General features: G+C 46.6%; 1 protein-coding gene across 1 annotated transcript in view; it reads left to right on the plus strand.

Moving 5' to 3' along the window:
• Positions 1-13,525, plus strand: part of NAGK (N-acetylglucosamine kinase) — a 28,347-nt gene that overhangs the window by 5,232 nt on the left and 9,590 nt on the right. Inside the window, exons 3-6 of the mRNA XM_040335528.1 lie at positions 1,597-1,695; positions 5,099-5,240; positions 8,419-8,529; positions 11,360-11,472. Of these exons, the coding sequence (XP_040191462.1) occupies positions 1,597-1,695; positions 5,099-5,240; positions 8,419-8,529; positions 11,360-11,472 (465 nt within the window). The remainder of the gene's footprint in view (positions 1-1,596; positions 1,696-5,098; positions 5,241-8,418; positions 8,530-11,359; positions 11,473-13,525) is intronic.

Genomic DNA, 13,525 nt, shown 5'->3' on the forward strand with positions numbered 1-13,525 from the left:
TGACATTTGCGTGGTTGTGCGACGTGGCTCCCAAACAAAATTGACCTTCTTTTTTTCACAAATAGAGCTTTCTTTTGGTGGTATTTTATCTCCTCTGCGGTTTTTATTTTTTGCGCTATAAACAAAAAAAAAAACGTCAATTTTGGAAAAAACACAATGGGGTAGATTCAGGTAGGGAGCGCGTATTTTTGTGCGGGTGTAACGTATCCTATTTACGTTACGCCTCCACAACTTTGACAGGCAAGTGCAGTATTCTCAAAGCAAAGTTGCGACGGCGTAGCGTAAATAGGCCGGCGTAAGCCCGCCTAATTCAAATGTGGAAGATGTGGGCGTGTATTATGTAAATGTATTGTGACCCAACGTAAATGACGCTTTTTCCGAACGGCGCATGCGCCGTCCGTGAAAGTATCCCAGTGCGCATGCTCCAAATTAACCCGCAAAAAGCCAATGCTTTCGACGTGAACGTAAATGACGCCCAGCCCTATTCCCGAACAACTTGCGCAAACGACGTAATCGACGAAAAATTTGACGCTGGCCCGACGTCCATACTTAACATTGGCTTTGCCTCATATAGCAGGGGTAGCTTTACGCCGGAAAAAGCCTTACGTAAACGGCGTATCTGTACTCCGACGGCCGGGCGTACGTTCGTGAATAGGCGTATCTAGCTGATTTACATATTCTAGGCGTAAATCGGCGTACACGCCCCTAGCTGCCAGCGTAAATATGCAGTTAAGATATGACGGCATTGGAGACTTACGCCGGTCGTATCTTAGCAACATTTAAGCGTATCTCAGTTTGAGCATACGCTTAAAGTTGCGACGGCGCGGATTCGGACTTTCTTTCTGAATCCGGGCCAATATTTTTTACTTTTTGCTATAATAAATATCCCAATTTGAAAAAAATAAAAATATTTTTTTTTCTCAGTTTAGGCCGATTATGTATTCTTCTACATATTTTTGGTAAAAAAAAAAAAAAATCGCAATAAGCGTATAGTGATTGGTTTGCACAAAATAGGGGATATAATTCTGATTTTTTTTTTTTTTTTACTAGTAATGGCGGCGAGCTGCGATTTTTTTGGGACTGCGACATTATGGCGGACACATCGGACACTTTTGACACATTTTTGGGACCATTCACATTTATACAGCGGCCAGTGCTATAAATATGCACCGATTACTGTATAAATGTGACTGGCAGGGAAGGGGTTAACACTAGGGGGCGAGGAAGGGGTTAAATGTGTGCCCTGCATAGTGTTTCTAACTGTGGGGGGAGGGGACTGACTGGGGGAGGTGACCAATCTGTGTCCCTATGTACAGGGGACAGAGCATCGGTCTCCTCTCCATGACAGGACGTGGATCTTTGTGTTTACACACAGAGATTCACGGTCCTGCTCAGTTACTGGGCAATCGCGGCTGCCGGGCATGCGCATCGGGTTCCCAGTAATGCGGCGCGTGCGCCCCCTAGTGGCTCTGAAAGACTAGGGCGTCATATGACGTCTCAGAACAAGAGAGCTATCGTGCCGCCGTCAATTGACGACGGCCGGTAGTGAGGAGGTTAAATAAGGCTGATTTTTTATTTATTTTTCTTTCCTTGCAGCTGATTGGCACAGACCAGTGCGTGGAAGCAATCTATACCATGGTCACCGAGGCGAAGGAGAAAGCGGGGCTGGACTCCCAGGTCCCCATCCGATGTCTGGTAAGGATCCTCAGAGGCCACTAGAGGGCGCTCAGCATTGTCCAGGAAAAGGATTTGCTGTATGTCAGTACATGTCTGGGATCAGCAGATATTGGGGCAGATTCAGGTACCTGCGCGCCTAGTTACGGCGGCGCAGCGTATTGTATTTACGCTACGCCGACGCAACTTACAGGAGCAAGTGCAGTATTCACAAAGCACTTGCTCCGTAAGTTGCGGCGGCGTAGCGTAAATGGGGCCGGCGTAAGCCCGCGTAATTCAAATGTGGAAGGGGGGGCGTGTTTTATGCTAATGTGATTTATGCTAACCTGCCGTGATCGACGTGTTTTTTAACGAACGGAGAATGCGCCGTCCGTGTACATATCCCAGTGTGCATTGCTCCCAAGTACGCCGCAACGACGTATTGGTTTCGACGTGAGCGTAAATTACGTCCAGCCCTATTCGCGAACGACTTGCGCAAACGACGTAAAAAAAATTAAAATTTCGAAGCGGGAACGACGTCCATACTTAACATTGGCTGCGCCTCCTAATAGCAGGAGCAACGTTGCGCTGAAAAAGCCTTACGCAAACGACGTAAAAAACTACCGCCGTGCGCACGTACCTTTGTGAATCGACGTAACTAGGTAATTTGCATATTCTACGCCGAAAACAACGGAAGCGCCCCTAGCGGTCAACGTAATATTGCACACAATTATACGCCGCCGCATTCAAGTTACGTCGGCGGAGGAAGCCTATTTTTTTTTTTTTGCGTATCTGCCTTTGAGAATCGGCGTAACGATACGCCGGCGCAGATTTCAAATTACGGCGGCGTATCTGGAGATACGCCGCCGTAAAAGCTACCTGAATCTGCCCCGTTGTATAAATACGTTTGTGTATTTTTTCAAGATCTGTGCAGTGGTCCAGTGTGAGACTTCCTGTAATAAAGACCGCTCACTGCTGCTCTTTCCCTTTGTGCAGGAGGACTGGTCTGGTCTCCACCCCCTTCTGTAGTTTTCTACAGGCAGCCTGTAATGGGTGGGGCCTGCTGGGTCCCTCCCATGGTTCTGTTGGCTGCAAAGGCCAGTGATGTCATTGCTACCCTTTTATAAGCCAACACCTGGGATTGCAAAGAAATTTGATGCAGAGGGTGGTGCTGACCAGGAAATCTAAAGGTACAATATGGCACCATGCAAGATGAGCCTTAATCCGTCATATAAACAGTACACAGAAAAAAGGGGCAAGCGATGGGGTATAGGTTAAACAGATGTATTAAAGCAATGCAATTAAACAATGCATAATCAACTAGCAGGCAACCAAAAAAGTTTTAGGTTGGTGTTCTAAATAAAAGAGCACTGGCCTATAGTCTAGCGATACATTTTCCTGTAGCAATACTAAACCAAACTATATACGGTATCTGGTGCAAACAGGTTAAAGTATTGGCATCAACTAATCCAAGAAATTATAGGTCCTCTTGTGCACACTATACATAGGCAGGTGGGCATATGCCATGGGTACTCAACCTTTGGCCCTCCAGCTGTTGCGGAACTACAAGTCCCATCATGACTCTGCCTTTGGGAGTCATGCTTTTAACTGTCAGCCTTGCAATGTACTTCCTCATAGTACTTGTAGTTCTGCAAAAGCTGGAGGGCCACAGGTTGAAAACCCATGCCGTATGCATTCCTGACTAAGGGGTACCCCTGGGGGTTATTGGCAAGCGGTGGCGTATCTAGGGTATGGCAGCCATGACAAGTGCCATGGGCGCCATATGAAGGGGGCGCTGTTGAGTGGCTGGGCAGCAAGGCACTTACCAGGGTCTGAGGGTCTCTTCTTCCCTCCTCCTGAGCATAGGCAGGATCTCCTTTTCAGCACCTTTGCTAATGGACAATGCCAGCGCAATCCCTGCTGCGTTCAGCCACAGCCCTCCCCTGTTCTCCCAGGCTCTCCCATTCCATCTGGTCGGATTGTCAGCGCACAAAGAAGGAAGAACATCAGTTTTTCCCTCTCCTCTGTGAAAACTGAGGCCTTAAGTGATGAAGATTTCATCACTTCCAGTATTGGTTCTGCATTTACCTGGCCTTGGAGGGTAGAGGAGGGATCATGGGTCTAATAAACCCAAGATTTCTCCATAAAGAGGATATGTCACTAACCAAGATATCACAAGGGATGATAAATATCACTAGTTTTGTTAGCTGTTTTTTTTGTTAAGGTTATCTGAAAGATGGGTTTCAAATCATTCGACAGGGGCGCAGTTTCAGTGCTTGCCATAGGCGCTATTTTCACTAAATATGCCTTTGTTGGCAAGTACCTTGCACCTAACTGTCAGTGTTGGCCGGTCTTAATTGGGGCCCTTCTGTAGGTGATGCACATGTAATTGTCCCTTTTACGTGTGTGCAGCAGGTGGCTAGTGTGGGCTGCTAATCAAGATTGGGGGGGGTGGCCTTTCTTGAATTAACTGTGTCAGTGATAAGATATACACAGATTTTTCAGCTCACCCATCTTGGTACACAGGGATCCAATCCAGATCCCTTTGTGGTCTGCGGTCCTCTGAAGTCAGGTCCCAGAAGGCTCAGTCTTTCTGCTTGGATCCTCACAAGGCTCACAGGTCTTAGCCCCCTGGTCCATTTCTCTTGGATGTAGGCAGGCGGCACATGCAGAAGGTCCTCCCCCCTCTTCTCTGCGACTGTCCGTTTGGTGTGGCTGCAGAAGGTGCGCCCCCCCATCTTTCAATAAGATCATTGTGCCTCAGGAACCTATAGGGAGGTATGCAATGCTGGGGCATGTGGGTGCTCTGGGGTCTCCGCTGAGGTGGATGGACTCCTGTCAACACCAGGTTGGTGATTTAAGGTCACACCTGTCACCTGTTCAGGTACAGTGGAACCTCGGATTGCGAGTAACGCGGTTAACGAGCGTTTCGCAATACGAGTACTGTATTTTGGAAGTTTCGTCCCGCAAAACTAGCAACATTCAAGCCAAAGCGGTGTGCAGTACTGCGTTTGGCCTGAGGTGGGGGGCGCTAGAGCCGAGTGGAGCCGAACAGCGCTGTTCGGAAATGCCCAGAAAGACTCAGAAATACTATGTTTCCAAGGCTTGCTGAGGTGTCCTCGGCCCATTCTGAGGCTCTCCGGCGCCCCCCCCGCCCGTATGCGGTATTGCATGCCATTGAAGTCAATGCGAAACCAATTATTTTCGTTTCCATTGACTTCAATGGGGAAACTCGCTTTGATATGCGAGTACTTTGGATTACGAGCATTCTCCTGGAATGGATTATGCTCGTAATCCAAGGTTCCACTGTATATTGGCTGGCATGTACACTGCGGGGGGGGGCGCTATTTGTTCGCTGCACCCCATCAATGAGGAGAGCAGCTGTTTGCTTATTGTCCATTTTTTACCAGTATTAGTGTTATTCCTGTCCTCTGATTCTCCGCAGGGTATGTCTCTGAGTGGCGGGGAGCAGAAAGAAGCCATTGGGAAACTCATTGAAGAGCTGAATCAACGCTACCCTCAGCTCAGCGAGAATTTCCACATCTGCAACGACAGCTTTGGTGCCATCGCGACCGCGACAAAACTGGGTAACGTCTCTCTGATACATATAAATACCGTGGCCTGGATTCAGAAAAGACCTACGCCGACGTATGTTCTGATACGCCGCGTAAGTCCACGAATGCGCTGTCGTATCTATGCGCCTTATTCAGGAAACAAGATACGCCTGCATTTTGACTTGATCCGACCGATGTAAGTCTCCTACGCCGCCGTATCTTGGGCGCATATTTACGCTGGCCACAAGGTGTGCTTCCATTGCTTTACGCGTCGAATATGTAAATGACCGAGATACACCGATTCACGAACGTACTTGCACCGTCGATGTAATCTACGCCGTTTACGTAAGGCGTACGTTCGGCGTAAAGTTAAGCCTCATAAAGCAGGGGTAAGTCATGTTAGGGTATGGACGTCGGAACAGCCGTCGTATTTTACGTTGTTTACGTAAGTCGTACGTGAATGGGGCTGGGCGTAGGTTACGTTCACGTCGTAGGCAGTGATTCAACGTATCTTATGGAGTATTTTAGACGCGATTCTGAGCATGTGCACTGGGATGCGTCCACGGTACGGCGCATGCGCCGTTCGTTCGGACCATCATTTGCATGGGGTCACGCTTCATTTTAATAGATCACGCCCACTACCTTTCTATTTTGAATTAGGCGGGCTTACGCCGGCCAATTTACGTTACGCCGGCGCAAGTTTGGGAGCGAGTGCTTTGTGAATACTGCTCTTGCCTCTCAGAGTTACGTCGGCGTAGCGCATATGAGATGCGCTATGCCGACACAAAGATGGACCGAGCTACCTGAATCTGTACACACGACTGTTTTTAATGTCATGGAAAAAACGATGTTCTCCTCGACGTGATTCTGAGCCTGCCTTGCCTGCACACGATCATGAAAAAAAAATGCTGGAGCAAAGCGCGGTGACGTACAACACATACGGCGGCACTATAAAGGGGAAGTTCCATTCGGATGGCGCCACCCTTGGGGCGGCTTTTGCTGATTTCGTGTTAGTAAAAGTTTGGTGAGAGACGATTCGTGCTTTTCAGTCTGTTACAGCGTGATGAATGTGCTATCTCCATTACAAACGCTAGTTTTACCAGAATGAGCGCTCCCGTCTCATAACTTGCTTCTGAGCATGTGCGTTTTTTCCCCCCCGTCGTTAAAGCCCACACACGACCGTCTTTCACGACGTGAACAACGACGAGAAAAATTAGAGCATGTTCTAAATTTTTAATGCCCATTTTTCAAGTCGAGAAAAATGCTCTGGAGCCCACACACGATTGTTTTTAATGACCAATTAACCACTTCCGGACCGCCGCATGTACATTTACGTCGGCAGAATGGCACGGACAGGCACATTGGCGTACCTATACGTCCTTGCCTATATGTGGGTCGGGGGTCCGATCGGGACCCCCCCCCCCCCCCCCCGGTACATGCGGCGGTTCCCGTGGCTTCAGGAGCGATCCGGGACAAGGGCGCGGCTATTCGTTTCTAGCCGCCCCCTAGCGATCGCCCCCCGGAGCTGAAGAACGGGGAGAGCCGTATGTAAACACGGCTTCCCCGTGCTTCACTGTGGCTATTTTTTACCAACAATAGGTAGAAGAATACATATCGGCATAAACTGAGGAAAAAAATAAATTTTATATATGTTTTTGGGGGATATTTATTATAGCAAAAAGTATTGCATTTTTTTCAAAATTGTCGCTCTATTTTTGTTTATTGCGCAAAAAATAAAAACCGCAGAGGTGATCAAATACCACCAAAAGAAAGCTCTATTTGTGGGGAAAAAAGGACGCCAATTTTGTTTGGGAGCCACGTCACATGACCGCGCAATTGTCTGTTAAAGCGACGCAGTGCCGAATTGTAAAAACCCCTTGGGTCATTTAGCAGCATATTGGTCCGGTCCTTAAGTGGTTAAAAAAAATTGAATTTTTCACGTCATGAGAAACGGTCGTGTGTACGCGGCATAACACCTCTGCTGTGCGTTTTTACTGCCTTATTGTTCCTGGTAAACTGCAGGTCATGCACAGCGTAGCTTACAGCAGGCTCAGGAGAGAGGTGCTGTTTGTTGAAAACCTTGTGGGACTGCGCCACGACCGCGCACCAAGCGATTTGGCTTGTGGTTGCCGTGCGGCCCCATTGGCTAACATAGGGAGAGTTTTACAGGCGATGCCTTCCATCAAACTCTGCATGTCGTCCTAAAATTGCCACAATGCAAATCATGGCCTTGACAATGTGTACTGCTCCGGGCGGGGCTGTCTTCACTGGTAGGTGGGTGGTCAAGGGGGCGGTAAAAATGCAAATCAATCACTTTTTTTTTTTTTTTTTTTTTTTTTTTCTTCCCCTGGCCCCTGTGTGAAAGGAGCCTAAAACATGGAACCCACTGTTGCTGATTTTTGCCTTCTGAAAACGTTGGCGGTTGTCTTTGTGAACGATGTCTCCTCTGACCTGGGACCAATATTCCAATCGTTTCTGATTCTCACTTATGCCTCGTTTCCACTGAGCTGATCGGATCGGTTCGGTACGCTATTTTGGGTGTTAACATTATGAAAGCGTGCCATAAAACCGAACCGTACCGCGCCATTCTGGGTCCTGCTTCAGATGTGGGGCCATAGAAAAATGGAACGGTTCGGTTAAGGCGGAGCTACAATACATTCCACTGATTGGTGGACACGCTAGGCCTTTTTTCTAAACCCTGTATGGCCCCTGGCAGTCCGACTTGCAGTAGAAACGCTCGCCAGAATAGACCGGACCATTCTAACCGTTCCAAACTGTACTGACCCGAACCGCTCCGCTCAGTGGAAACGAGGCATTAGTCGCTTAAGTCATGAGTAAGCGCGAGTGATTCATATGAAACGCGTCAACCTTTCTTTGGCGACCAAAGGGGGCCTGGGACCTTGCTACATACCAAAGAGGGGACATTGTTTACTTCCAGTGACACCAGGCCCCCCCAAAGTCTGAAGGACAGTAAATTGGCCCTTTGTTTAGAAAGGTTTGAGGCCCCTGCTGCACACCTTCCCCAAGTCTTTTTTGTGTTTGAAAGTTGCCTATCCTAAGTTACTCTAGTACAAAACAGAAACTTGGCCCTCCACTGTCAGATCTAACCTATTTGGCATTCAAAGCCTTTAAGCCACAGCCTCTAAAACTGCACATCACTTCTATTTCTTTAAGGCATCCTTACTAACTCCTCCTTCTTTCATTCCTCCAGGTGGAGTGGTCCTGATCTCCGGCACTGGTTCTAATTGCAAACTGGTGAACCCTGATGGCACTGTAGCTGGCTGTGGTGGATGGGGGCACCTAATGGGTGACGAAGGGTCAGGTAAGTACTTCTGTGTCAGTAAAAGGCCAGTAATCCAAAGTTTTAATAACACTATATGGCCAAAGGGTTGTGGACCACCATATTTACATGGCATTTAATCAGTGTACGGTGCATCCTTCGATTACGTTTTCAGGCCTTCTCCCAAGATACCAGCCTCTTGCATGGTCCTCTCCGGGACAGGTCCTCCCCTGGCTTCATTCATCAAGTGGCCTCCTCCCGCAGGACAGACAGCACAGGATCACCTTGAAAGGGCAGTCCGACTACTGGGCCTACCAGTGAAGCCACGACCCCGGACCAACGTGGTCCCGGAGTCAGGATTCAGGAACACGCACCCGTGGGCCACAAGGCGCGTGGGACGACAGACCGCCGACCACCGTTTTCCATTAATGGCGTCTGTGCCTTAAGTACCCCCCCCCCCAGCATGCACAGCGGGACGATCACCCCCACTGATTGGCTGCCGAGGGGGACACCCAATACACCCTGACTCTGCTGCTACCCCTGGCCTGGGATAGTAATAGCACCCCCAGGCGAACAATGGTGGTTACTCCCAGCACAGCCATGTCTGGAACAGTGGCTAAATTGCCCATAATTACACATGGCTGAGTCAAGTAACAACTTGGGCCCCCTCTAAATTTACAGCAGCGCCTGATCAACAGGAGCAGGGCGCTACACACACACACACACACACACACACACACATATATATATATATATATATATATATATATATATATATATATATATATATGAGAGAGCGTGAATATATTCCGCCGCTTTTGCTTTTGAAGGTAGAAGAAGAGATTTGGGATTTTTTTATTAATTATGCACATATCTCTGCATAAAGAGGACCTGTCATCCTTATTTCTATTACAAGGAATGTTTACATTACTTGTAATAGAGATAAGTGATAAAAAAATGTATTAAGGGACAATAAAAAAAATAAGCACTCCAATCCCTCCGTGCTCATGCACAGAAGTGAACGCATATGTAACTCACGCACACATAAATAAACGATGTTTACACAAGTGAGATATCGCTATGAACATTAGGATGAGAGGAATAATTCCAGCACTCCTATAACTCTGAACAGGTTACATGTAAACATTTCTAAAGCGTTGCCTATGAAGATTTTTAAAGGGGTTGTAAAGGTTCGTGTTTTTTCACCTTAATGCATCCTATCACATACTTTCAGGCATTTTATTTGTTTTGATGGTCAGCTGTTCACAATCTTTGGGCCATATAATATATATTAACCCCTTCCCCCCCCCCCCCCCCCCCCCCGATCCCTCCATAAAGAGTACCCGTCACCACTTATTACATTCCTTGTGACAGCAATAAAAGTGATCAACCCTTTTATTTTTTTTTAGAAACACAATTTTATATTATAAAAATCAATAAAATAAATAAGATTTTTTTTTTAAAGCGCCTCCGTCCCTGCGAGCTCGCGCAGCAAGGAAAATGCATACGGAAGTTGCGCCCGCATATGTAAACAGTGTTGAAATCACACATGTGAGGTATCGCCGCGATCGTCGGAGCGAGAGCAATAATTCTAGCCGTAGACCTCCTCTGTAACTCTAACCTGGTAACCGTAAAAAAATGTAAAGCGTCGCCTATGGAGATTTTTAGGTACCGTAGTTTGTCGCCATTCCACGTGTGTGTGCAATTATAAAGCGTGACATGTTTGGTATCTATTTACTCTGCGTGACATCATCTTTTACATTATATAAACAAAAATAGGCTAACTTTACTTTAAAAAAAAAATTTAATTCATGAAAGTAAATTTTTCCCAAAAAGTTGTGTTTAAAACACTGCTGCACAAATACCGTGTGACATAAAATATTGCAACAATCGCCATTTTATTCTCTAGATTCTCTGCTAAAAAAAATATATACAATGTTTGGGGGTTCTAAGTAATTTACGGATTTTAACTTGTAAACACAAAGACCCAGATTCACAACAGAGATACGCCGTCGTATCTCAGCGTTGTGCCGTCGTATCTATGCGACTGATTCTTAGAATCAGTTACGCATAGATATCCATTAGATCCGACAGGCGTAAATCTCTTAAACCGTCGGATGTTAACTGCAATTTTTTTTTGCCCGCTAGGTGGCGCTTCCGTCGATTTCCCCGTTGAGTATGCAAATTAGCTAGATACGCGAATTCCCGAACGTACGCACGGCCGACGCAGTAAAGTTACGACGTTTACGTTAGGCTTTTCCCGGCGTAAAGTTGCCCCTGGGTCTATGAGGCGCAGTCAATGTTAAGTATGGCCGTCGTTCCCGCGTCGAAAATTTTAAAAATTACGTAGTTTGCGTAAGTCGTCCGTGAATGGTGCTGGACGTAATTTACGTCCACGTCAAAACCAATCACGTCCTTGCGACATCATTTAGAGCAATGCACGCTGGGATATTTTAGGGACGGCGCATGCGCAGTTCGTTCGGCGCGGGGACGAATGATACACGCCCTCTACCCCGCCGAATTTGAATTCCGCCGGGTGATTTACGTTACGCCGCCGCAACTTTACACACAAGTGCTTTGTGAATAAAGCACTTGCCTGAAAAACTTGCTGAGGCGTAACGTAAATCAGATACGTTACGCCCGCCAAAATTTACGCCCATCTACGTGAATCTGCCCCCAAATGTCAGAAATAGGCTTAGTCATGAAAGGGTTAAATATATATCTATATAGACCATTGGAAGGAAATAATAGCCCAAGCTATGTGATATGTCACATCATCCTATCCCCCGTCTGCATTGAGGATTATTCATGTTATGTTTGGCCATTGTTCATCATGCATTGCTACATTAATGCTATTGTTGTCTTCTTGCAGCTTACTGGATTTCCCACCGAGCAATGAAAGTTGTGTTTGACGCCATTGACAATCTGGTGCCACCACCTTGTGACATCAGTTATGTGCAGGAAGCCATGTTTACTTACTTCCAGGTAGCATTTTTTTTTCTAATGGCTCACTATACAATCTGAATGTACAGTGCCTGGAAAAAGTATTCATACCCCTTGAAATTTTCCACGTTTTGTCATTGTGACGGGAGGGCCCGTGGAACGCAGAATAACTTGGAGAGGTTGGGAAACCCTTGTTTCAGCTTCCTATGCACCTCCTATGTATAAGTCACCCTGTGTTCATTAGGGCAGTGGTCATCAACCCTGTCCTTAGGGCCCACTAACAGGCCAGGTTTTATGTATTACCTTGGGGGGGATGCAGACTAGAATACTGCAATCACTGAGCAGCAGTGGCGTAGCGTGGGGGGTGCCACCGGCCCGGGCGCAAAATTTAGAGGGGCACTGTCACAAGTGTGGAGAGGAGGGAGCACCAACAACAGATGGAACATATGCATAATGTCACCACACCACTCCAGGATATACCAGCCATTATCAAGCGCACTTTCCTCTTCTCTACAGCCATCGCTGTCTCACACAGTGGATCATGTGACCAGATTGGAGCTAGCTGAAAATAGGTAAGTCCATGGGTCAAGGAGGTGCAAATTACTTGCCTCGCCCCAGGCACTGACAACCCACGCTACGCCACTGCTGAGGAGCAAATGATATCACCTGTGACATATTTCAGTTATCTTGCAAACCTGGCCTGTTAGTGGGCCCTGAGGACAGGATTGATGACCACTGGATTAGGGGATCCGTTACAGTCATGTTACAACTAAAAACGTAAATGTATTTTATTGGGATTTTATGTGATGGACCAACACAAAGTGGCACATCATTGTGAGAAAATTAAAAAATGGTTTAGGGTACATTTGTATGGCGCCCCCGGAGTCAATACTTTGTAGAACCTTCTTTCACTGCAATTACAGCTGCAAGTCTTTTTGGGGATGTCTCTACCAGCTTTGCACATCTAGAGAGTGACATTGTTGCCCATTCTTCTTTGCAAAATATCAGATTGGATGGAGAACGTCTGTGAACAGCAATTTTCAAGTCTCCCCACAGATTCTCAATTGGATTTAGGTCTGGACTGTGACTGGGCCATTCCAACACATGAATATGCTTTGATCTAAACCATTCCATTGTAGCTCTGGCTGTATGTTTGGACTCCATTCACACAGGGGGCAACACGACTTCCAGCACAACTCCGGGAGGCAACTTGGACACGACTTGAGTATGAATCACAGCGCGACATGAGGCATCTTACAAGGCAGGAGGCTTTCCAGTGGCCAATCAAACAACAATCGGCTCTGTGGGAGGGAGGGGTTTGCCTGAGAAATGTATGTTCTCTTCCTGTATTGTTGCTTCTGTTAAGACAGTGATCCGACTTCTGAGGCGACTTCCATTGAAATCAATGGGTACAAGATGCCTAGAAGTCGGATTGAAGTAGAACAGGAACCTTTTTTGAGGTCGGAGCGACTGCAGTAGTGTACATTAAGATGGCTCCCATTCACTTACATTGATTATCTCATGCAGTGCGACTTGAGGCGACTTGGGGCGACTTAAAGCCGGATCCAAAGTCGTCCCTAAGTGAATGGGCTCTTAGGGTCATTGTCCTGCTGGAAGGTCAAGTCTCAAGTCTTTTGCAGGTTTTCTTCTAAGATTTCCCTGTATTTGGCTCCATCCATCTTCCCATCAACTCTGCAGAGGTTGTCTGCGTTTCGCATTATCCATAATTTCCCAGAACTCCATACACATGGACAAGATATTTTTCATAAATACAGTCTATATAAAGTTTACACACCCCTGTTAAAATATCAGGTTTCTGTGATGTAAAAAAATGAGACAAAGCTAAATTATTTCAGAACTTTTTCCACCTTTTTAATGTGACCTATAAATTGTACAACTCAGTTGGAAAAAAAAAATGAAATCTTTTAGGTGGAGGGAAGTAAAAATAAAATTAATATGGGTGCATAAGTCTGCACACCCTTACACTAATACTTTGTTGAAGCACCTTTTGATTTTTTTACAGCACTCCGTCTTTTTGGGTACGAGTCTATCAGCATGGCACATCTTTACTTGGCAATATTTGCCCTCTCTTCTT

The sequence above is a fragment of the Rana temporaria genome, chromosome 1 (genome assembly GCF_905171775.1).
Source record: "Rana temporaria chromosome 1, aRanTem1.1, whole genome shotgun sequence".
Lineage (NCBI taxonomy): Eukaryota > Metazoa > Chordata > Amphibia > Anura > Ranidae > Rana > Rana temporaria.